The 25,869-nt window shown below is 36.9% G+C and overlaps 2 protein-coding genes across 3 annotated transcripts; one reads left to right on the top strand and one right to left on the bottom strand.

Moving 5' to 3' along the window:
• Positions 1–9,725: 9,725 nt before the first annotated feature.
• LOC108362320 (putative nuclease HARBI1) lies at positions 9,726–13,801 on the bottom strand. Of its 2 annotated transcripts, XM_017615261.1 has the most exons (5): positions 13,067–13,801; positions 12,615–13,013; positions 12,149–12,554; positions 11,861–12,087; positions 9,726–9,918 (listed from the first exon to the last, which is right to left on the bottom strand). In XM_017615261.1, the coding sequence occupies exons 2-5, from the start codon at positions 12,643–12,645 to the stop codon at positions 9,797–9,799; spliced, it is 786 nt and encodes a 261-aa protein (XP_017470750.1). In that variant the 5' UTR covers positions 12,646–13,013; positions 13,067–13,801; the 3' UTR covers positions 9,726–9,796. The 2 variants fall into 2 exon arrangements, with proteins under 2 accessions (XP_017470750.1, XP_017470749.1); XM_017615260.1 differs by having other exon boundaries at positions 12,149–13,013.
• A 6,220-nt stretch (positions 13,802–20,021) lies between these two features.
• Positions 20,022–25,784, top strand: LOC108362321 (uncharacterized). Its single transcript, XM_017615263.1, has 2 exons — positions 20,022–20,414; positions 25,329–25,784. The coding sequence occupies exons 1-2, from the start codon at positions 20,022–20,024 to the stop codon at positions 25,782–25,784; spliced, it is 849 nt and encodes a 282-aa protein (XP_017470752.1).
• Positions 25,785–25,869: the final 85 nt, after the last annotated feature.

Here is a 25,869-nt window from a genome sequence, read left to right as displayed (position 1 = left end):
GGAAACGTTTTACAGCAGAAACTTTTAGCCTTCATATAACAATTTATTCGAACTATTGAATTAAGGCTTTCCAACCGCATCCTATTTCGAATCTTAGTTTTTGTTGAATTCATTACGAAAAAAACGCGCTGAACAAAGCATTGAGTGCAAAACATTTTATTGCCTGTTGCAGTTTTCACTCCGTAAGCAATTATCCAAAATTCTTCAGAGTCGGATGGAATGGTTCCGAGAAAAGTTATTCCATGGGAAAGTTAAGATTTAAATATTCAGTTTCCGCTGCTTTTATTTCCTTTAAAGTCAAATAGTGAATTGGTAGGTCCCTGAAACTCGCCCTCGTGTGATTCAGACACTTTTCTGGTGACCAAATTAAAGCTTTTTTTAAAGTATTTAATTGACTAGGTAATCGTTTGAAAAGTTCTTCGATTAGGGTGATTAAACATTTTTGACAGTCTTTTAATATGATGATGATGATTAAGTCAAGTTTATGATGCAGTTCATTCGCTTCTTCTGTAAAATTATCGTGGAAAACTAAGTTTTGTGTATTTTTATAATTGGAAAAAAATTTATTTGAAGGGAAAAAATCGCCAAAAATCGCCAATGGCGATTTCCTGAATTTTTACGCGCAAATATCCAAAAAAAATCACCAAATCGGCGCGAAATCGCCAAATCTGGACACTCTGTTTGTAATTGAGAGAGAGAGCCACGTTATTCGGTTGTCGTGAAAACGCCCTTTTACGGCTTTCCCACGGCACCAGCGTTGCCAGGTTGACGTTTTTAACGTCATTTGGACGTTTTTTGTATATTGTTGACGTTCGGACGTTTTTTGTGCAAAAAATTACGTTTTTTACCTTCCCAATAATTTTTCTGTTACTAAATCTTGTAAGTAGAACTGATTTTGAATTATTTTCTTAATAAATCTTAACAAGCTTTGTTTTTTGCAGCAGCTTTTTCAAAAGATATTTATCCTTTGTACACAAATAGGTTAAATACGATGCAAACCAAGCGTACGCGCGTTTTTTTTTTGGATTCTTGGACTAAGGATCCCGTGTTAAAAGGCTGGTTACGAGGCTTATTGCAATGTTTGTCCAAATCAGGAAGAGCTGATTTATTTTTATTTTTTTATTTTTTTGTATTTATTCAAGTCTATGAAATACAGGTTTCTTACAGACTAAGAGCTATATGTAACAAACAACGTAAAAACTTAACAATATATTACAAAACTGTATTCAATATGTTAATAAGTTCATACTTAGATATTGAGAAATCAAACGAAACAGAGTTCGAGATCCTGTTAAGTTCATTGATAGCTCGAGCGATGGGAGCATTTCGAGCATAATCAGTTCTAAGAATTTGTTCATAGAAGGGTACAACAATACGCAGAGACCTCCGCGGGATGTTAAAATTAATCCGAGCGAGAAGAGATGTACAATCAATGTCACCACTAATAATATTGAAAAAGAAAGATAATGAAAGAATTACTCGCCTTGTCTCCAGCGTTTTCAAATTTATTAGAAGTAACCGCGAATTATAAGTAGGCATCGGCTCAGAGAAGTTTAATAAGCGTAGCGCAAACTTAAGAAATATTTTTTGGACCCTTTCAATTCTATTTACTGCGGAAATATGGTATGGTCTCCATATTATAGCACCATATTCCAAGTTTGACCGAACAAAGGCTGTATAAAGTAATTTAAGAGTATAAGGTTCCGAAAATTTCGCACAATTACGCCTAATAAAGCCCAAAAGTGAGTACGCTTTAGCGATAATAAAGCTTATGTGGCTATTAAAAGAAAAGTTCGAGGTAAAGAAGATACCAAGATCCTTAGTTTCTTCTAAAGAATCTAAAACAGAGTCATCAATCATATAGGTGGAAGGCAAAACATTTTGTATCTTCGCGTACGTTATTTTGAAGCACTTTTTTATATTTAAGGAGAGGTGAGAGTTTAAGCACCAGACCTGGAGATTATCAATATCTGCCTGAACCTTATTAATGTCATCACGATTTTGAATATTAGAATATATTTTTAGATCGTCAGCATATAATAGGTATTTAGCGAAAGAGAAGCAACTGCTTATGTCATTTATGAATAACACAAAGAGCAGTGGGCCTAAAATGCTTCCTTGAGGAACGCCTGAACACGCTATAAAAGGTCGTGAGTTGGTGTTATCAACAGTGACCACACATTGCCTATTAGATAGATAAGATTTTATCCACTTTAAAAAAACAGAGTGAAATCCCAGGTGTTCAAGCTTACTAATTAGCACCACGTGTGATACTTTATCGAAAGCCTTGGAAAAGTCAGTGTATACGCAATCAACTTGAAGACCAAGTTGGAAAGACTCGAAGCAGTATTCACTAAATTCAGTCAAATTAGTAATTGTAGACCGATTTGGAATAAAGCCATGCTGAAATGGTGTTATTAGACTTTTGGTTGCAAAATATATTTTCTCTTTTACAATAACCTCAAAAAGCTTCGAGATGGTGGACAGCTTTGAAATCGGACGATAGTTACAAACATTATTCTTATTTCCACTTTTGAAAGTAGGAGTAATGCACGTAATTTTCCAATCTTCCACAAAATAGCCTGAAGCCAGAGACATATTAAAAATAATTGTAAGTGGTAAAATTAACGCTGGCGCATTTTTGAGCAAAAAAACCGAAATACCATCAATATCAGTTTTTTCTGAAGGCTTAAGACCCATTATTCCGTTTAAAACATCCTCAGATGAAAGTCTGAGAGATCCAAAATTTACGGAAGAAACATTGTCTCCAGAACCAGCCACAAATTCGGAGTTACTATCATCCAATATAAAATTAGAGCTAAAAAACTTCGCGAATAAATTTGCTGAATCAGTTAAGTTACTAGCAGATTCGTTCTCCAAGAATATAGCAGATGGAATACTGGAGATAGATTTTTTTGATTTGATGAAACTCCAGAATGATTTGGGGCTGGCATTTATACCTGACTCAACATTAAGTATATAATTTCTATAAAGAAATTTATCCAAACAGTTAAATTCCTTCATGTATTTCTGGTATGATGCATAAAATATAAAGTTACCAGTAGCCTTGTACCTTTTAAAGAATTTGTTCCTCAGATTCTTCAACTTCTTCAGGCGACGATTGTACCATGGAAGTTTATATGTTTTTTTCCTGACAATGGGAACCCATTTTAGACACACTTCAGATAATATGTCTTTAAAGATACAAAAACTAGCTGAGACATCAGAGGTAGAAAATAAATCCTCCCAATTAAGCTCAGATAAACATAAGTTTAATTCAGAAAAATTACCGGCTTTAAAATTGAAACGTACATCTTCAACAGAGGCATTTGATGCAAACTTATAAAACTCAAAATTAATAGTCAGAGGAACGTGGTGCAAGTTAGATGGCGATAAAGGAAAATGACATTCTTCAATTGAGGTGTTTATATTGTCACTGACGAAAACAAGATCAAGAATTCTGCCAAGCCTGTTTACATATTTATTAATTTGCACTAAGTTAACGCTCAAAATATTGTCTACAAGATAAGACTCATGCGACTTACTAATATTTATGGGCATAAGGCCAGAGTTTGATATAGGAGACCAGCCTACATTAGATAAGTTAAAGTCACCTAATACACAAACATGATTATCAGCTACCTTACTTAGAATTAAAGAGGTCACATTATCAGTGTGTGCACTATAAATGTAATCCGCGCTATTGGGTGGAATGTATGAAGCAATAACAAACAGCGAGCTTGGCGAAGAAGCTCCCTTAATGCTAACACATAGCTGGTCCATAAGCGAATCATAATTATCAAGCGCAACCAAGTGAGAATGAAATTTTCTTTGAACAGCAATGAGAACGCCCCCACCTCTATCGCAGCCGGTTTTCAGGGAGTCTCTATCTTTGCGGTAAACGTTATACAAATTGGAGTCAAAATACTCACTATCAAAGAAATTAATTGTAAGCCAGGTTTCAACAAACACAATGACATCAAAATCCAAACGAGAACTAAAAAGCCGTACTGCCTCCCCTTTAGTTCGAATGCCAGAGACATTCTGGAAATATACCTTAAGGTCATATATATTATTATTAGCCGCGCCGGCTTCTGCACATCTTGTTGTTGTACTGGCTTCTACACATTTTGTTGTTGGGTTCGACCTCTTCGTTTGCGACCTCCCCGTTTGCGAAAAAAATTAAATGGTTTCACTCTTACATTTATAGGCCAAATTTTCGCATCAAGAATACTATTAAACTCGGCAGATAGAACACCCAACCTGAAGTTAACGTGGGTACGATTTTCTGCTGGGTCATCTTTTTTAACTAAAGCATAGCAAGAGAGAGCCTTTTTATCAATGTTCACATGCTTACACACATAATTCTTAATATCATCAGCAGTGACTTTAGGATCAAATGACGACAAGTGCGCCCACATCATACGATCAGCAATGCACAATTCGGTGCTTGCATTAGAACCCACAACAACTACGTTGTTATTTCGCCTTTTGTTGTTTACTTTTGCCCACGCAGCATTGTCTTCAAATTCCCTTTCATCATTTATTTGTTGTTGAGCAAGCACAGCATTACCAGTACCCAAAACTGACAGGTTATCGGCAGAAGAAATGTTATCATTTGTAATGGGAGCATTGTTGTTGCTCTCATCACTATCAGGCATTGAACTAGTACCTGCTTCAACATTAGCATTGTTAGGAGCGCAATCTTTGTTGTTAACAATTTTATTTTTATTACTTCGTTTGTATTTCTTTTTATTCTGCACTGTTCTCCATTCGTTCTCGTTACCAACAACTGCAGGAGGCTTGACAACAATACCCGAAGTAGGCGACGAAGATTGCGAAGTAGCGGCGATTGGAATTTGCGTCGCAGTTGAAATGCTAGCAGCAGCAGCAGCATCATTAGGCTGCGGCGGATTAGCAGCAGTATCAGCTGTTGTTTCAGCAGCATTAGCAACTACGTCGACAGAGCCCATAGCACCTGTTGGGGCGCAAGTAGAAGCTGGCTGCATGGATTTAGCAGTGTTGTTGTTGTATACATCAAAGAAATTTTCAAAACGAGTGAGCAAATGAGATAAAGTTGTATTATTCTCGTTAAGCTTACAGTGCAAATCACGAACCTCGGCTTGAAGACAATCTGTTTTTTGACGTAAGCACTCATTATCATTATGCAAAGCAGTCACAGCAGCAAGAAGTTGAGAGTTAACTCTTTTCAACTCGTTAAAATTATCATCGCCAGTAGGCGGCATTGGCACTTGCACTTGTATGGCTTGCTGTTGTTGTAACGACGAGTTATGCGAAGTCAAAGACTCGTCTAGTTGAGCGGGAGCACACAAACCACAGATATATATATTTTCAGCATTATTTAGATAATTTGGGTCGGCAGGCAAGTTACCAACAACACAATCTAAGTGATAAATTTCTCGGCAGTTTTCACATTGCACTGAAGTTTGGGCGCGCTCGACCCTATGGCCACAAAAACACGACATAATAATCCAATTGGTAAAATATAAAAGCACAGGAAAAGGCTAACAGAGTCAATGTCTCGTAACACAATTTTAATTGTTATGCGCCATTGAATTAAAAGTAAAAGCACAAGTTGAATTTAAGAAAAACTCGGAGCACGGTAAAAACACGTCCGTTCACGACGAGTAACAACTTCCAGTTGCAACAGGCGCGCTCGCAAAAGCACCAAAAAAGCTGTAGCAGCATAAAAAGTCAGAAAAAAGTAGGCGACTTTTTTAAGACTTCATTGAACATGTAATGAACGCAAAAAAGGCTGAAATATTGCTATGTTCCTTCTTAGCAGAACATAATTTAGCATTTTCGACAACCGACCACCTAACCAAATGTCTACAAGAGAAAAAAATATATATTAAAAATCAACACGATTCTTTAGCAACTTAAATGGCTATCAAACTGCATACACAAAAAAATGCTTAAAAAGCCGAATAAAAAGTTGAAAATCTAGCTGAAACTTTGCAGGTTTTTTATAATTTTTGAACAAATGAAATGTGGATTTATATTTCGTTTGTTATATAATGAGCTAGGCTTTTATGGAAAAATAATAAACATTAAATAAACAAAAGCAAAACAGCCACAATCGATTAAAATATTGATGACTTAATTAGCTGATCACAAGTGTATGTATAAAATGATTTTTATATTAACGATCTCAAACCAGTTTACAATGAATTTTAAATATGCTCTGTCGAATAATATACCTTACATATATACTTATGTACCTTTGTATACAATAAAAGTTTAATAAGAACAATTCTGTGTGCATACATTTGAAAAAGACGTATTTGGGTAGGAAATGACGTTTTTCAGACCAAGAGGGACGTTTTCTCATGCTGAAGACCTGGCAACACTACACGGCACCCCAATTACGTACTTCGCTCTCTCATTCATGATTCGCACTCCAATTATCCTTCGAATTATTAAATTCGCCATACAAAATTTTTAGAGCCTATATTTTGCATCAATTTTGCAGCGAAGAAAAACAGAAACAAAACAGACACAGAACTGTCAAATCGAATTAAGAATGTGTTCGTGGGAATGGGGTAATTCGCGATCGTAATTGGGGGAGGGAAGTAACTCAGGATGTTGTGAGAAAATGGTATATAAATCCACCACCAAATTTCGAATCAATTAATCGAATGGTTGGGCAATGTCCGAAATTCGGAGAAAATCGAATTCGTGCTAGTATTATACAGGTAGGAATAAAAAATTTTGGGCAGTAACATCGATACATCGACTATGCATCGGAAAAATGAACATCGATGCTAAAAGACATCGCCAGAAACCATCGATATATCGATGGTTTCCGATGTTTCAAAATTCGTTAGGTTGTAGTCACATTAAATGGAAAATTCTTTCAGTACCAACTCTCTGTAATTCAATTAGCAAAATGCTTACATAGGGTTATATGTCCCTGTATTCATTTACCATTCCTTTACCCTTCCTATATATATAATAAGAATGCATCCCGTCGAGATTTCGCTGAGTCTAAAGTTCCAAGGCGCAATTTCGTTGAAATTTCACCGGAAACCCGGGCTTTTTAATGATTAAGAAAGCATATTTAATATCGAAAATAAGAGTACACTCAGAATTTCTGAATGTTTCCCAAAAGAATAAGTAATAAACAGGGAACGGATTTTTAAGACCTAAACGCAAAATAAAACAACGAAAAAGGCTAGAAAAGGCACTAGAAATCGCAAAAAAGGCAAAAAAGGCCAAAATCTCGAAAAATTATCAAAAAATGCATTTGTTTGAGAAATGTTTATTTTACAAGAAAAAAGAGAAAAATTATGACTACATTCATTATATGAAAAAGTTCTACTTTGACTCCTTTCGAGTTTTTAACTCACTCTCTATAGTTGTAGTAACATTGAACCACAAGACGCATTTTGAAGTTGTCTGCCAGCGTTTTCATTCGATTTTCGCGAAGAAAAGCCTTGAATGTACTAAATGTGCGCTCGACGTGAGTTGATATAAGAGGCGTCCAATTTAAATATAGAACGTTTAAAACCTTCATATTATCAGGAATAAGGGCTTTTTCCTTGCCCTTTACAACTAAAGCCCAGTATGCAGCTCTCAAGAAAACGGACAACAAAAAAATTGCCAGTACATATTTCGTGTGTGTGTCTACGGAATTTTGACATCTGATACTTAACATTCTGTTGCCTCACTCTTTCCTCAAGAAATAATGGAACGGGCATATATTTCTATTGCAAACCTGGGTTGCCTTGTGCTCTTTTTCACAAAAAACTCTAGAAAACCGTAGTAGAAAGCGTACCAAATTTCTTAAGAACTGCGTACTGCCTTAAGGAAATTTGACTGAAGAAAATTTCTTAGCCATTTCTTGTACGTCATTTTATATGGAGTTTTCGCGTTTCTTGAGAGCTGCATACAGGCCTTTAAGGAAATTTGACACAAGAAAATTTAGCCATTTCTTGTACGCCATTTTAAATGGAGTTTTTTCTTTTTTTGGGAGCTGCATACTGGCTTGTAGAAAAGGTAAAACAAGGCAAATATATTAAAAAAGACAAAAAAAAAACAACATCAAATGTGTAAATATGGAATCAGGGCAAGCTAAATCGTGGACATTCTTAATCGAATATACTGTATCTCTTTAGCAGAAAAAGGCAAATTCCATAAAATCCGTTCCCTGGTAATAAAATTCATGGCCAGTTAAAAAATTAAGGAGCATAAAGGGCAAGTTGAATTCAAGTCTGAGTTATATTACGTTTCCACCAAGAGGCAAACCCTGGGTTTGTTGCCGCTAGCGTGTTTAATCGCAAACACCAGTCAAAACACTTGTCAAATCCCATACAAATATCATAACCCAAACTCACTTCAAACCCATCTTTCACAGCGTGTTTATGTTGGGTTTGTTTGTATTTTAATATTGAATGATGGCAATAGTGTTCATTTACGGGATTTTTTCTCTTTTGTTGTTTCATTCTTATCGAAACATGGCAACAATGTTTTGCAGCTGTCAATATCATGTCAATTTCATTTTCTCAATTGACTGCCGGCGTCTTAAATTTATAAATATTTTAAACTACATATATAAATAGTATAAAGATGGAAAATAATAAAAAAACTAAAGCTACTTGGTTACCAGCAGCGGATGACGCCTTCGTTGATTTGTGGGAGGAAAAAGCCAGCGAACTACGCGGTCCGCGAAAGAATTCGCACATTTATGCGGAAATGGCGCAGACGCTGGCAGCTTTCGCGGCCGGAATCCACCCAATTTATGTGAAATACAAAATACATAATTTTACTATGAAATATAGGTAAGAAATGTGATATACATGTGCGTACGGTGTAGTTATTTGTAAAATGATATTGATGTGAGGACTTTCGCCCCCGGGGGAATGTTTAGTTATTTGCCAACTGTTTTTGGATTAGTGGGCGGAAGGGGAGCGGGCGTCGCTCTTGATATCCAACCCAATAGAAAGAGCACAGCTCATGCTTTGTAAAAAGTCACACTTGACCCCTCGAAACCTCTCACAGACCACTGGGGAACCATTGGAAGATGGTATAAAATTAGCATTTTCACGCCGGAAATATAAACTCGGTAAACGATATTTTTGTGCATAACACCTTTCCGTTTTGGAAGCGCCTCTTGTACAAGGAAGCGCCTCTTGTGCAAGGTGTTCTGTGCAAAAATACTGTGGGCAGCATAACCAGAGTTTACATTTTCTATACTGAAATGCTAATTTTACCATAGTTTGAAATGGGCCCCCCCCGGTGGTTCCGTAGAGGGGTCTAAGAGGGGAAGGATATATTTTCTGAAAGCCTGGACTCCGTAGACCACAAAATCGTTGTACAAATAACTAAACATTTTCCATACATACTTATAAGTATGGGTGCTTTCCAAAACGTCAAAATACAAAGCATCAGTCTCTTTTATATCTAAACCGCACTAGAAGAAAAAGTCTAACTTGCGCAACCTAGTTGAAAACTAGCATCTAACCGTGGTTGCGAACATTTGGCATTACAATCTACTGAGATTTAGAAGTAAAAGAGACTGATGCTTTGTATTTTGACGTTTTGGAAGGCACCCTATGTATTCATTTTAGTAATGCTGTGAATTGTCTTTTGCAGAAAATGCAAAGTAGGCCAAGGAACAGGGTGTTCTCCTGCTACTTGGAAGCATTATGAAAGAGTACATCGCATTATAGGAAACGACCGAATAAATAATGTTGATGCTGTCGTGGTGGATAGTATAACAGGTAATTTTATTTATGTATATTAATTATTACTAATTAAGAGGGTTTTACAATTTTTATTGTTGTATAGCTATGCCGCCTACGTCGCCAATTTCGCCTTCATGCTCTTCACTTCCAGTTGATTCGTCCCCTACATTTTCGGCATCATCGTCTCCAGCCCTCAGCGAAGTCTCCACACCTGCAACAAAAACAAAAAATCAGAAAATAAGCGAGTTAAACGAAACCATTAAAACAGCCATGGCAGAAAACAATAAATTAACTGCAGAGCTGATTGAAATTGAGAAGAAAAAGGTAGCTGCAATCGAGATATTGTCCCAAAGCGTCGTTAGCTTCTTGGAGCGAAACTAATTAAAAATCGCTGGTGCACTCATAGTGTCTTCATATGTATCAAGGTGTATTTCACAAGGTGGTGTTGGGGTGGCAGCTGAATTTTTCGCCTTGAAAAGCATTACGCCAAAATGATGGGTTTGTTGTAATTCATACCAATGACAGTATGAATTTCTGCGTATAATTTGTTAGTGTAATTTTTTAATTATATACGGCTAACACCACCTTGTTAAATACACCTTGATATGTATATTATTTTAGTTAACTAAAAACCCTTTGGCTTTGATGAATGAAAGCAAATTTTATATACAGTAGCGGATAGTAGCAAAATTCAAAATAATATTGTATTGTATCCCGTTCAATTTTAGTACAAAAAAGTGCTAGGTTCAGCATTTCGTTCATGCGTTATATGGAAGAATTATATGTACACTGGCAATCAAAAGTGAGTACATAGTGTTTTGTGTTTAATATTAACAATGTTTTTGAGTTAACATTTTTTTGTTATTTTTATATAAATATGGTTCATGCTTTAATAAAAACCACATAAGTCAAGCTTTCAAACTTTATACAGAACTTAGAAAAATTCAATGAATTTTCGTAAAAATTTTGACCTTTTTAATCTGAATTTTTAGAAAAATTTTAAGTACGTAGATAGATTGGTTTTTTAATTCTAGTAAAACAAGACCAAGTTTATGCGGCTACAAGAAATTTTCTTTTATATGGTAAAATGTGCAAAAAGCCGTCAGCAATAAAAAATTCATTAAAAATCAACGCGATTTTTTAGCCGCTTAAAACTTGCTCTTGTCTAGAATTAAAAAACCAATCTATCTGCGTACTCAAAATTTTTCTAAAAATTCAGATTAAAAAGGTCAAAATTTTTACGAAAATTCATTGAATTTTTCTAAGTTCTGTATAAAGTTTGAAAGCTTGACTTATGTGGTTTTTATTAAAGCATGAACCATATTTATATAAAAATAACAAAAAAATGTTAACTCAAAAACATTGTTAATATTAAACACAAAACACTATGTACTCACTTTTGATTGCCAGTGTACATATAATTCCTCCATATAACGCATGAACGAAATGCTGAACACCTTCGAAAAACAAATTCTAAAAAATCAAAGGTAATTTTTTAGTGACTTGAAACTTGCACTTTGTTGTACTAAAATTAAACGTGATACAAAACTGCATACTCGAAAATATTCTTAAAGTTCTTAATGAAAAGTTTGAAACTTTGATTAATTTTTTTAAGTTTGATTAATTTTTGTGAATTTTGTGCTAGCTTTGAATTTTTTATTTCTGTAAATTTATGTCATTATTCAGTGATCTTAAAATAAATGAATTTTTAACGTTTATTAACGCCTTATGTCTCATCAATTAGTGTTTTGGGAGTAGAAGCATATGTTGTGATTCGACCCTGATGATTCATGGCAGAAGTAAAAAATACCGCCCTTTGGCGTAAAAAAAATGGAAGCAAGGCTCGATAGAATTTTTTGTGCTGAATAAAACCGTGTTAAAAAAGAACATATTGAGGGTTAAATCTCAGATTTTAAATTTATAAAAAATGGAGTATTTCAAAAACTAATTGACCAATTGGAAAAATTAGTACACCAGTAATTAAAATACCTTTCATTTGAAGTTTCTGAAAAAAAAATAATAATTTTGGTGCATATAATACATAGTCAAACCTTAAAGTTATGTATATCGTAAGAAAGGTACGATTATCTGCTTTTTGACAAAAGCATTTAGACATTATGTAAGTAAAACAATTTTTTAAAAAATATACTTACGGAAATATTCCTTTAAAGAATTTCTTATCAATTCTCCTTCAGATCGATCACTTTGGTTGTTGCTGCATTGCGGGTTGCACCTGCTATCTCGTTGCATTTCTACTACCCGATTCTCTACGATAGAGTCCTTCTGTGCAATTAAAAAATTGTGTAAAACGCATGCAGCACAAATCACAGTGTTTGCATTTTTTATGTGATTATCCACGCCTTTTCCAATTCTTCTAAATCTAAAATAGCATACAAATTTAACCATGTTGGAAAGAGACAAGAACGTTTCTTTGTATTCACCTGGCTTTTAAATGGCCAAAAGCATTTTCCACAACACGTCGACACTTGGATAATCTATAGTTGAATTTTTTTTGTTCAGGTGTGTTGTTTACGCTATGCGGGTATGGCTTCATTAAATGCTGAGATAGGCGAAAGGCTGAGTCACCTATAACGTGCACTGGTATTTTTGTGGATCCATACTGCCAGCTCAATTCATCAAGGAGTGCGCATTCCTGCAGCTCCCGTTTTAGAGACGACTTTTCAAAAATTGAGGAATCATTGCACCTTCCTGGGCTGCCGCAATGGATATAACTGAATCTATATTTTGCGTCTATTAAAGCCAACAGTACGACTGAATACCACCCTTTGTAGTTGGGATAATCAATGGCTTCTTCTTTTTTTGGGTGTATCTCTATATGACATCCATCTGTATTATAAAACCGTTTCTGATAAAAGTTCTTTTCCATCGCATTACTTTTAAGCCTACCTATAGCTCCAATACATTGTGGATAACCCATTGCATTGAAATCTGCAACTCCCTGCTCAATTTGCGACCTTTTAAGGGGAAAATTGTTTAAATAAATTGGCGCCAAACTTGCCCAAACTTCATTGCAAAACTCAATAAATATTTTGCAAACAGTAGTTTTGCCTACTCCAAATAAGTGTGCAATTGACCTATATTAACTAGAAGATCCTAATGCATAAAGAGCAATTGCAACGCGCTTTTCTAGTGGAATTGCATCCCGATAATTTGTGTCCTTTTTGGTAATTTTTTTAGGAGACTACATAATTCGTCAAAGCTGGATCTATTCATCCGGAAATTCTCTTTGAAAAACTTAGAGCCATTCTACTGGCAGTCTACTTCCCAAAAGGTACTGGAATGTTCCTAAAATATATTCATTATAAACCAAAATTTGTATCTTCAAATTGCTAACATACCAAACACCAGACACTTTGTGAACGCACTATTCTTGGGTCCAGTAAATTGGCAGCAATAGACAAAAGCATTTTATTTTCTCTTATCTTCTTTTTTAAATAATATGTCGTCACCTCACTATCTATTATTTTAAAATAAAATGACAAAATCAATATAACAATATGACAGTTTCAACACAATTTTGATCAAACACGCAGTCGAAACAGTTGACAACTCTCTCAAACCCAAAACCTGCAAACCCAGGGTTTCACTTTGGTGGAAACGTAATATTACACTAACGTCGATGTTACAACATCGCTGAAATTGGTATCGATGTATCATGAATTTAGCGATTTTTGAAAATTATAAGCATCGATGGCAAACATCGAATTTCGAACCAATATTATCGATGTTTCAAAAATACCGATGCATAGTTTGCATCCCTATATACAGGCTGATATGCAGTTCACAAGAAAACGGTCTAGAAAAAATTGCCATTATTTCGTGTGTCTGTCCAAGGAATTTTGACAACTGATACTTCCCCAGCCTGTTGGCTCGCTCTTTTCTCAAGAAATAATGGAACGGGCATAAATTTCTGTGGCAAGCATGGGTTGCCTTGTGCTCTTTTTTCACTTAAAACTTTAGAAAACCGTAGTAGAAAGAGTAGCAATGTATTGGATACCTAAAAGTATTATCTCGGCACATCCCTACTGCTGTCATCTCGACTGTGACGTCAGCAAATCAGCTGAATCTGTCAAATTCACTGAGAGCCGATTAGCGGTATTGTCATCGGCGCCACCTTCTGCATTCTCCCCACCGAGAGTTTTTACTGGATAAATTTTTGCTAGTAAGAGCTTGCAAGTGAGAAAAACCGCTTATCGCATGTTGCTGGGTGGAAACTAATAAAAGAAATGTTTATGAAATTTTTATAGTTGAAATTGACAAAATAAATCTATTTATATATAATATATCGAGGGCTTATATTCAATACCCTCTACCTGCAATTTTGATGAAAATGAGTTTTTGATGGTAACGTGAGCTCCGATTAATCTTTCAGCCATGACAATAATGCCAAACTTAAAATATAGCTTTAATGGTATTATATTCTCATTTTGAAAATTCCACTATCTGTAATAATATTTTGGTATAAGAGCAAAATCCTCTGTCTACACAATTTTGCTAGAAAATTTGTTTTATTAACATTTTTTGTGGCAGGTAAGTTATATGTGCCTATGTATGTATGTATGTATATGTTACCGGTAAAATCCGATATTAGGACAAACTAGTTTTGACCCAGGCTAAACTAGTTCTACCTAATGTGATATGTCTGTCCAACCAAAACCAAATTGGATAAAACAATCTTGTGGACTACATAGTTTGTGTTGGACTGATGAGAGCTACAAAAATGGTTTGTCCTAAGATCGGGTTTGGCCGGTAGCGTACATATGTATGTACATGTCCGCTCATTTACTTCAATAATTTCAATACTCAAAAAATTAAAACTCGAGAAGAACGCAAGAATGATAGAATACAAGATTGCGCATTCCTTCGGGTGATGACGTCAAGATAGAAACGAATAGTGTAGATAAAGGAAAGAATAATTGGAGATGGAGGAGAGAAAGAGTGTTAACTGTCAAACCATGGAGGTCGCCATATTTACATACATATAAACATTTCTGCATACATACCAACAGTTTGCTAAAATGCCGTCACACGAACAGCTGATGCTGTCAAATTCGCCAAGAAAAAAGTAGCGGCACTGCTGATTGCGCCACCTCTGTCTCCCTACATCGTGAGAAAAACGGCTTTTAAGTTTTGAATTTAAATATACTCCGATACTAAAAATTAATACATATTTTGTTCTAGTGAGATACTGGTAATCGATACAGCTATGACATTTTTACATGACAAAAAAATACGTAGCGATAATTTCTGCATACTCAACTCAAAATTTGTATTTTGTGGATTATGACACTACTAAAGTAAATGAGCGATGTGTATATGTTTATTTGCCTCCACTTGGTCCGAAGATTCCCACAATTCTCACTTATTCTTATCTCTATTGAAGGGTTTGACGGAACCATCTCTTCGATGACAGGCAAAAGCCCTGGCGCAGACAAAATCCCGTACTAGAAAATCATCCGTATCCCGTCAAACATAGAGGCCCATAGTCATATAGCGATTCTACAATAGCGCAGTGGCAATGGCAGCGACAGTTTTTAACACGCAGTAACAGTTCGAAAAACTGCCGCTGCCACTGCCACTGCGCTATTGTAGAATCGCTATTAGTCGCAAATTAAAACTCATTCTTGTTAAAATACAGTTTTAAGTTCAGAATAGAGTTTTAAGGTTTGTTAATCATAGAAATCTTAGAAACAGCTTTTGGTTAAGATGAGAGGGAACAGTGCTATCCAAATGAAGATAATAAATTTACCCGGCAATATATACAAATATGAGTACTTTAATTAGTTCAACCTATGTCCGCTGCAGGATTGCGGATTTATCAAGCCGGGAAGTTGTGGGTACGAGTCCCACTGCCAGGGAACATTTTTTTACATCTTTTTTTGTTCTTTTAAATATTATTTAAATTTTTGTTATTTAATTATAGTTGTTGTGGACTTTTAAATTAAAATTAAACTCAAAAAAATTTTATTAATAACGAAATAATTATATGAAATACCATAAACAAAAAAAGATAATAAAAATAAATGTTTATGTTAAAATAAAAAAAAAATTGTTTGGAATCGCTCAGAGTGGGACCGAACCTGGGTGCTATTGCGTTTACAGCTTCAACAACAAAACAAAACTTGGAACCTTGTTTTACCATTTTAAAACCGCGTTCTCCTCATTTTAAAGTTAAAATTCCGTTTTTTTTTCCATAAAATGCGTTTTAAGTTGAATTTGAAAAAGTTAAAATGGTGATTACAATAAAACACAATTTTAATCGTTAAAACCTTTTTCTAAATTCTCTATGACTACTGCCATTGTCTTTTAACTCCATGACTACATTCTATCTCAAGGGTTATATTATCAAGAGTGGAAAACTGCTCTTATTATTTCTATTGCCAAATTAAATATAAACAATTCTTTTATTTCTAACTACACACCCATTTCCCCTCCTCTCCTGCATATCTTAAGTATTAGAAAAAATTATTTCAAAAAGGTGGTTTGAAGAACAAAATGACTTAACGAATTCGCACCAATTCGCATTCCAAAAGGGCTTAAGTGTTATGGACCCTCTGTTAATTTTTGATCACTTTTCCTCTACGGCTCTTGCATCAAAATATCTTGTATCAGTTCTAAGTTTTGATTTTGAGAAGGCTTATGACAGAATAGCTTCCCATATTATTCTGCTATAACTAAAGCCTTGGAAAATTGGTGAGAGGATGTACAATGTTATCAAGACTTTCCTTTATAACCGGAAGTTTGCTATACGGGTCAATAACTGTTATTCAAAATCTGTTCCTCTCTTTAATGATGCCCCACAAGGATCACCACTTTCGGTTATTGTATTCAATATCGCCTTTGGGAAAGTTAGCTCCATTACATCGGTGAACACGCACGTAGATCATCTTGCTTACGCTGATGATATTTGAATTTATTCCAAGACCAAGGCCTTGACCCAAGTAAAAATAATTGCCTCTAACATACTAGGGCTCTTATTTTAGGAAAATTTGACTTTGGACTCGTAATTTTGGGACACAGCGCAAAAAAAACATCTTAAATTGCTAGAAACCATGCAGAAGAGGAGAAGAAGCACCTGTGCATTTCCAACCTCGCCAATAAAAGCTATCTCTCACGTCGGATCCTGCTTTCAACAAAAAAACCGATGTAGCAAGGAATCAGCTTTATTTCGTATATTAAGCTACATTAAATATTTGGAAATCATATCTACGCCGACGCTTACTAAAGTAAAAATTCTACCGCAAGGGCATTTGCCCAGTTCCAGCTCTAAATGACCTGGGAGCTTATTTTCACAGACGGTTCCAGATATGACACAGGCTGTTTTTTGGCGGTAACAAAAGGGCTAGGTGTTACAATTCTCACAGGTGCTTTTCCCGCGTACTCCTCGGCATTTACAGCCGAATCAGCTGCATTGCTAGAAGCTGTACGTTTTCGCCTCTAGAAACGAAGGAAATTTCCTCATGTGCACGGACAGTAAATCAGCAATCGAAGCCTTTTTAACTCTGCTAATGACCCTCATATAATTTCGAAATCACGTGAAATACTATTTCGACGCAAAAACACCATTAAAATTATGTGGTTACCTGGGCACGTCGGAATAGAAAGGAACAAGTTTGCACACCAATGATTTCTGTGTTAAAAACTTAGTTTAACATAGTATTTAAATCTAAAGAACCGATATTTTGATTATTCTGCAAAACCCCCAATCAGCAAACTTTTTTCTATAAATAGTTATAATTCGAATTGCAATAACCTCTATCTGATCTTTAAACTAAACTAAAATGAATTAATAGTAAAAAACTAGTTTTAATATATAGCGTGAATTTTTAATACCATGTTCTGACCGACAACGAAAACACTTTGAAAACGTGTTTTGGGATTGTGGGCTGAAGACTGTTCACACCGGCTGTTACGTGTTTTCGTTGACATTTCTTACGTCCTCTGATTACAGTTTTGCTACACAAAAACCAAAACCAAAATGCTTTTCCCTCATTTTTCTTTTCATCAGCAACCTCTTACTTTCATTCTTATTTTACGTTTGCCAGCCAATTAACAATAAATCCGAAATAGCGTATTAAAGATGATAAAATATGACTTCCACTTCGATAACTAATCGAAAAAAACTAGTGAAGACACCGATTGGAATGAGTGGAACGTGAGTTTTCAAGTAGTTTTCAGCGAAAACTGGTTTTCGTTTGACAGATTTTACATGGACGAAAACACAAGTTATTGTGCCATGACCTATGATTATCGGTTAAATTAGTGGGAAAACTGACTAAAACTTTTCGTCAGTTTAGCGGTTAGTTTTGTATGGGCTTGGGGGAAAAAGTTACCACTGTGATAGTGTATCCCTTTTCGAGCTTTCGCTCGAGGCGATTTTTCAGGCAACTTTTGCGTTCAACTCACGCAGGGTTGCACGAAAAAAATTTAATGGCTAAAAATATCAAAATATAAAAATATATCAAAATATTCGCCATAAAAAGGCGTTTGCATTGTTCAACTTTACATTCTGCTTTTGCTTGAACGGCCTTTCAACTAATCGCTTTTAACAAAGTTGGTCGCCAGCCAAGATTTAGCCATTCAACTTTTTTTCGTGCAACCCTGCGCGAGTTGAACGCAAAATTGCCTCGTGCGAACACCTTTTTTCTTGCACACACATGGGCGCATTTGCCTTACAGTATGTTCACTCGCTCATACATGTCATCTAGTTGGTGATGTACAACTGAATTTAGCGATGAAACCATTGGGAAACGATAAATAGTGATTTTTATGACCACTATTCTAACTTCTAAATACTTGTCAATAAGTGAATAGATGACAGCGAGATATCCAAAAATACATGAAACCAAATTAAAAAATGCAATTTGATTTTGTTTATGTGTTTTTATTTTTATTTGTAAAAATATGTTGTCGAATATTAACTTTATTTCTCAAGCTTTTTCAGAGCTCCTGAGCTCAGACAATTCTTCTAATTTTACATCAGGGTCTGAATTTTCGTCGCTGCTTTCTCCATTAATAAACCCTATTGAAGCATCTGGAACGCAACTATTGTATTTCAGCACTGTGGTCACTGCCTCCACAGTCGGCCCAAACACACTGGCCTCAAATTTTTTCTTCTCTATCCACATAGATGAAAAAAAGTTTTTTTGCACATTTTTTTATTTACAAATTAAATACACAGATTTTTATTAATTGTTTCTTTAAATTCACCGAATTCTTCTATATTTGGCACCACAGCTAACAATTGTTCATAACGAAGTAAAATTTGATGTATGTATCACAGTATATACAGTAATAAACATTTTTGAGTACTCCTCGATGGTAAAATGTGATCAGGGTTGATAATGAGAAGGAGCATGAATTTTGCTGATTCAGAGTTGCATACAAAATTACTGTGGTATGAAAGGGAGCAACAACCGTACTAAGGCAGAGGGCACAGGTAATTTTGTAAACAAACACTTTTCTTATTATTTTAAAAAGATATCCAGTTTGTAACCAGAGGCAGTGGCTTGTGCGGCTCACTAAAATCTACTCTTCATATTGGAGCAGCTCCGGGTAATGGACCATTGAATGTGTTGGCTGAACTTATGCCCACCATAACCAACGCAGTCTCCAACCGCATGCGTGTGTTGAATTTATACTGTGGCGAATACTGCGGCAACACAAAGCGAACAACGAGAAATAGGCAGAATGTTCGAGGAATGACGTAGAATGTTCCACAAAGAGAAACGTCAAGTTGGATGAACACTGCGAACAGCGAGAGAAAGAGAATGAGCGATAAACTTCAGAATGTTCTAGAGTGCCAGCGCAGGTATATAAGGGCGCCGCCACAGCGAGGTGAGTTAGTTACAAGTCAGCAATCTACGAGTAAAGTGAGCAGAGAAGTGAGTTGCGAACAAGCAAGTTATAAGTTTAGTTGTGTTAACAAGTTCAGTAAAGCGTTGTTATTGCTTTAACAAGTATTGTAAAGTGTTTTTACTGTATTAGCAAGTATTGTAAATTGTTTGTTGTACAATAAAGTTAATTGTACTACAATTTGGTCATCGTTAGCATTTATTTAACAATCCAGCGATACGAGCTCTAGAATATTTGGGAAATCCCTCAAGGTTTCAGGATAATCGTAACAATTGGTGTCAGAAGTGGGATTGTTAAATAAATCCCGAAGGATAAACTACTGAAAATGGCAAACATTTCAGGATCTAGAAGATTGAGGAACTCAAGCAGGAGTTGGAGAAACGAAATTTAGCAACCTCCGGAAGAAAAGTGGAGTTGCTATCACGGTTGCGAGAGGCAATGGAAAAGGAAGGCATCGACGTTGACAAACACGACTTCCATCGTGAGGATGACGAGGCATCCTTGAAGGACAAAGACAAGGAAGAGGTTGCTGGTTCATCGAATGATGTGGAGCAGACATCAGCGAAGCTTGAAGAGCAGGGAAAGGCTCCTTGTGCGTCAACGGCTATAGACATGAACATGTTATTGGGTGCCATATCACAGATATCATCCCAGCTGCAAGTGCAGGAAACACGCATGTCATCGCAGTTAGATGAAAAGATTACTCAGCTTCAAGAGAATTTATTCAAAAATAATTCGGAACTCAGAGAGAGACAGGATAAAATCGAGGAACGACAAGATAACAGGACAAAGTCGAAGCTAAGGTGGATGAGCTTGAAGATCGTCTCCGGGGTTTGCAGTTGAGTCGTCCAGCTAATTCGACGAACGCTCCCAAGGTAAAGACTCCATCCTTTGATGGCACTATTCTTTTCCAGGTCTTTAAGCTCCAGTTTGAGAAGACAGCTACAGCAAATCATTGGAGCATGGAGGATAAATCCGCTGCGTTATTCGTCGCATTGAAAGGACCTGCAGCGGAAATTTTGCAGACTATTCCCGACTGTGAAAGGAACAATTACGATGCGCTAATGGGTGCAGTGGAAAGACGTTATGGTAGCGAGCACAGGAGACAGATTTACCAGATGGAGCTGGAGAATCGCTGCCAGAAATCCAACGAGACTTTACAGGAATTCGCCTCTGAGATTGAAAGGCTGGCTCATTTGGCAATTGGAGACACATCTGGTGAGCACCTTGAAAGAGTAAAAATCCAGAGGTTCATCAACGGAATGCGGGACGTGTATACCAAGCGAGAGACGTACGCGAATCCAAAGCCAACATTTGCTGAAACTGTCTCGTATGCTCAGGCGCGTGAAACGGCGGCGCTCCTAAGTAGACCAGCCTACAAAGCACATCGCGTGGAAGTGGAAACACCGGACGAGACAAATGAAATGCTGAAGAAGATTATCCAACTGCTGGGCGAGAAAAAGCATGGCTCTGACAAATGTTTTAAATGTGGAAAGCCAGGCCACTTCGCCCGCGATTGCAGCGCAAGTTCCAGTGCGCTCAACAATTCAGCAGGACGCAAACGCATGGCTGAAGGAGACGAAGCCAACTCCAATCAGTCGTTAAACTAAAACGAGCCAGCAGAAAGGGCCGCGTGCTTGCTCCAGAAGTTGAAGGGCCAATAATCTCCATCTCACAAATTGGCCGGAATACGAGCAACCTCACTTTTGGTGGATGTGTGAATGGGCAGGAGCGAGTGCTGACAGTGGATACTGGAGCGTCACATATTATTCGACCTGATGTGACTACTTTTTATGTGAAGCCACTACCTGGAGCAAAGCTGCAGACTGCAACTAGTGAACGCACCCAAGTGTTAGGAGAAGTACCATGCGAGGTAATAATCGACGATGTGGCCTCGTACACTAAGTTTATAGTGGCAGACATTGTGGATGAAGTCATCATCGGCGTGGATTTCTTACTTGGCCAAGGCATGAAGATTGACCGCCAGAGAATGATCCTGACAGATCGTCACAGGAAAGTGCCACTTAGGGTTGGTTACGACAGCCAGTGCTGCAGCAGACGGTTAGCCTTAGAGGAAATGTCGAAGATTCCACCAGAAACGGGAGCGATTAGTTGGGCGGAGGTTGGCAGTGATGGAGACGGAGTGGTTTCGTCTGGAGAAGGAAGCGATACAGGAAAAGCGTGACGGTTCCGCCAGCCCAGTGAAGAAGAGGTCGCAACAAGGAAGTGGTCATGGCGAGCCAGGCAGTGTTTCCGGCTGGAGGAAAGCCACTGAACCACGTTGCAATGGTGATACGCCGGTGGCCGGAAATGGAAGCGGCTGTGAAAGCAGTAGGCGCGCTTTGAAGTGTCCCGAAAAAGGTGTTCGGAAAAGGTGAGCAGTTAAGCCGGAAGCCAAGGTTGAGATTATACATGTCCGGTCAATGAAGTTAGCATCGGCAAAAGAGCGAGATACGAAACGACGGCGGAAATTTCAGGGTAAGGATCCGGATGTAGCAAGATGTGCTAAAGGCAGTGCAGCACGAAGGCGGGAGTCTGGGTGTCATGGACAGATGATGCGGCATAGATCTGGCGAAAAGGGTGACCATGAGAAGAGGCATGGTCTGGTCACCACCAGTGGCCGGCAGAAGCACGACCATGTGAGATGGTGCACCACCGGAGATAAGCTGGAAGCAATGTCCAGTAACGCATCGAGCCGAGAGGAGCTACAGGACGGTGATTCGGTGTTGTTGCACATGCCGCAGCCGAAGAAAGGCTTCACCTCCGAACAACATCGTAACTGGATAGGTCTGTATAGGATTGACAAACGGCTGAAGGACGCAGTGCATCGAATCCAGACAATGGGGAGACCGAGGACAAGATGAAAGTGGTCCACTTGGAAAGACTTGCAGCGGTTGGAGCGGCAAGTGTGTCTGATCGGGACGATCAGACTTAGGTGGAGGGCAGTGTGGCGAATACTGCGGCAACACAAAGCGAACAACGAGAAATAGGCAGAATGTTCGAGGAATGACGTAGAATGTTCCGCAAAGAGAAACGTCAAGTTGGATGAACACTGCGAAACGCGAGAGAAAGAGAATGAGCGATAAACTTCAGAATGTTCTAGAGTTGCCATAAGTGCCAGCGCAGGTATATAAGGGCGCCGCCACAGCGAGGTAAGTTAGTTACAATCAGCAAGCTACGAGTAAAGTGAGCAGAGAAGTGAGTTGCGAACAAGCAAGTTATAAGTTTAATTGTGTTAACAAGTTCAGCAAAGCGTTGTTATTGCTTTAACAAGTATTGTAAAGTGTTTTTACTGTATTAGCAAGTATTGTAAATTGTTTGTTGTACAATAAAGTTAATTGTACTACAATTTGGTCATCGTTAGAATTTATTCAACAAACCAGCGATAAGAGCTCTAGAATATTTGAGAAATCCCTCAGGGTTTCGAGGATAATCGTAACAATACGGTAGCAACTTATAGCAATTGCTATTGTATTTGTGTATGATTCATTTTTGTGACATTCTATACTTTGATGTTAAGTATTTTTGACGAGTTCCGCCCAAACTTGGGTGTGCTTAATGAGCTGTCTGGGCGGATGCGCTGGTAGGCATTGAAGTCTCTATAACTAAGCAAACCTTTTTTTGTTTTGGAATAAATACTTCAATATATTCGAAAATTTAGAGTTTTCCGTGATAAATTCACAAATTTCACGTTTTTTAATATAAATACGACGTGATATTGATAATATTCTTAATTAAATATTTACTACGTTTTGACGCGCGTATTATTTGCAAATAACAATTTGCAAAATGGTAAACTTTGCCGTTTAAACGCTGAGTTAGTTTTTTATTTGCAAATAACTAAATGACGCAAATAAGTATCGATTAGTGATACTATTTGCAAATAAGCTCAAGACGCCGCCATTCTTAGGTTTATTTTCTTTTTAGATGGTCATCTTATTGCCTTTTTATAATCAAAACGTTGACATTTTTAACTTTAATTTCTTTTTCGATGGTCATAGTATTGCCTTTTTATAATCAGGCAATATTAAATAAAAAATAAACGGTCAGTTAGGTATTTGCAAATTATTTTTACTTGCAAATAGCTTACGTATAAACATGGTAATTGATACTGTACTTAACCTACATTTTGTTCATAAATAACACAGTTATATATATTTTATCCTCGAAAGGACCTTTTTCTAATCGTGAGGCGAAATTCCCCACAGTAGGTGTTGGCGTGCGCGTAAAACGAAAACGCTGCATACAACCCAAAAGTACTCCTCGGGGACCAATTGGTAAAAACCTGCGAAGAGGTTTATTGCTGTATATACTGTGCATGATGCAATAATACAAGGTGTTATCAGTTGGCAACTTCTCGCTCTAATTCCGCCATATTGACGTGGAACAATGCTACTTCTTTAACTATTCTCTGCCCATTAATATAGTTGAATGTTTTTTATTTTTTCTCAGTATACACACTTTGTTTTCTTAAAAAGGTATTTTATCTTATTTTATTTCATTTCATAACGAATACACTATAAAAAAGCAAATTTTGTTTAAGAGAAAATGGGAAATTTTATATTTTCCCCCCATATGGGGATTCATTTCTTCCCGTTTTTCTTCTCATTCTACTGAGCTAAGGCAGTGTAAAATCGAGCTGTCACAACTGATACCACCTTGTATTATTGCATCATGAGTAACATGCATGAACCAACGACTACAGATCACCTAATCAGCCATCGTTGTATTTGTAATCGATTTTCAGAAAAAAGTTTTCGTAGCGTTTTCGCCGTTTTTCGGTTTTGTTTACACCGTCTGCTACCTCTTCGTAGTGATTTTTTAGCGACTGAATGTGTTTTCTTGTTGAGTTTTAACATTGTCTTAAACAAAATCATGTTAAGTTGGTAACTCTTTTTTTCTTTGGTATAAAACGTCATTTTTAAAGCGATTATTTCCGAAGAAGCGAATACTTAAAGTCAAAACCTTTTGCGTTTTTCTTTTTATTTGTGCATAATTGTATTTTATTCTGCGTTAAGCTCTGTTAGGCTATATGCCCCTGAAGCTTCCGACAAATAAATTGAGAACTTTGTATTCCAAAAGCACTTAGTTACGTTGCCGAATTCTATTAGCCGTCTCGTCGTAGCGTACATGTGGACACGAGCTGAATAAAAAGCGTCGTCGTGTCAAATCATTTTAAAATGGATTCGTTCGGAAATAAAAAAGATGATAATAATTTCAGCGGTCACATATTAAATAGTACAAATTATCGGTTATGGAAATTCCAAATAGCTGCGTTCATGAAAGCGCGTGGCTTAACCGATAATATCGAAGGAAATAGACCTGAAGCTGATGCTTCTGCAGATGCAAGAAATGCTTTTGAGCGAAATGAAGGAAGGGCCATGAATGCTATTTTTCAATCATTGGATTCATAACATGCGAACCTCGTGCTGGCATGTAAAACAGCAAAAGACATGATGATCAAATTAAACAGTGTTTATGAAAAGAACTCAGAAATCCGCGTTATGACCTTGTATGAAGAATATTTTTCACTAAAAATGAAAGAAGATGAATCAGTGGCCGGGTATGTAGCCAAAGCAAATCAGTTAGCATCTGAAATTGAAAAGCAAGGAGAAAAATTGTCCGAAAAGTTAAAGATGGTGCGCATCATCAATTGTTTGCCGGTTAAATTTAACAATTACAAAACTGTCTGGTACAACAAAAAAGAATCTCGTACGATTGATACACCGATGTCTTCATTTGAAGCGAATAAATGATGAACAATGTGCAACAGAAGATGCTGCTTTTGCTGCGAAGTTTAAACGAAATGAATTCAAAAGTGAATCAAAGCCAAGTATCGATGAGTTGAAAAGGAAAACCAAATGCAACGCTTGCGGTCAAATAGGGCATTGGGCGAAAGATAAAAAATGTCCAAAGTCTAAAAATTCATCCAGTATAAATAAAAGCAAAAAACGTGCAAGTAGCAAAGACAATAAAAGTTTGAAAGACAGAGATGAGTTAGCATGGTCTACGGTTGTGCGTGCAAACAAATACGACGATTCAAAATCCAACTATTGGTGTGTTGATTCGGGTGCAACGAGTCATATGACTTATCGTCGTGAATGGTTCTCGGAATTGAGAGAATATGGCGGTCAAGTGAAGTTGGCCGATCGCCGTCATGTCGAAATACGAGGCATTGGTACAGTTCTTATTGATTCATGAGTTAACAATCAGTGGGAGCAGCGTCGTCTTGAAAATGTATTGTATGTGCGAGATCTTGGTGAAAATTTGTTTTCTACTGTTGTTA

This window comes from Rhagoletis zephyria, unplaced genomic scaffold (assembly GCF_001687245.7).
Source record: "Rhagoletis zephyria isolate East Lansing unplaced genomic scaffold, Rhagoletis_zephyria_1.1 Rzeph_scaffold_00988, whole genome shotgun sequence".
Lineage (NCBI taxonomy): Eukaryota > Metazoa > Arthropoda > Insecta > Diptera > Tephritidae > Rhagoletis > Rhagoletis zephyria.
This window is presented reverse-complemented; position numbering and strand designations above follow the sequence as displayed.

Bases quoted from the DNA above. Each gene is read 5' to 3' on its own strand.
- LOC108362320 (XM_017615260.1), bottom strand. From the start codon at position 12,645: ATGGGTTATCCACAATGTATTGGAGCTATAGGTAGGCTTAAAAGTAAT. The intron at 12,088-12,148 runs GTGAATACAAAG...ATGCTATTTTAG, and splicing joins TTTGGCCATTTAAAAGCCAG to ATTTAGAAGAATTGGAAAAG. The intron at 9,919-11,860 runs GTAAGTATATTT...TTTTTGTTGCAG, and splicing joins TTCTTTAAAGGAATATTTCC to GTGTGGAGACTTCGCTGAGG.
- LOC108362321 (XM_017615263.1), top strand. From the start codon at position 20,022: ATGGAAAAGGAAGGCATCGACGTTGACAAACACGACTTCCATCGTGAG. The intron at 20,415-25,328 runs GTTTGCAGTTGA...CTTCATTTGAAG, and splicing joins GCTTGAAGATCGTCTCCGGG to CGAATAAATGATGAACAATG.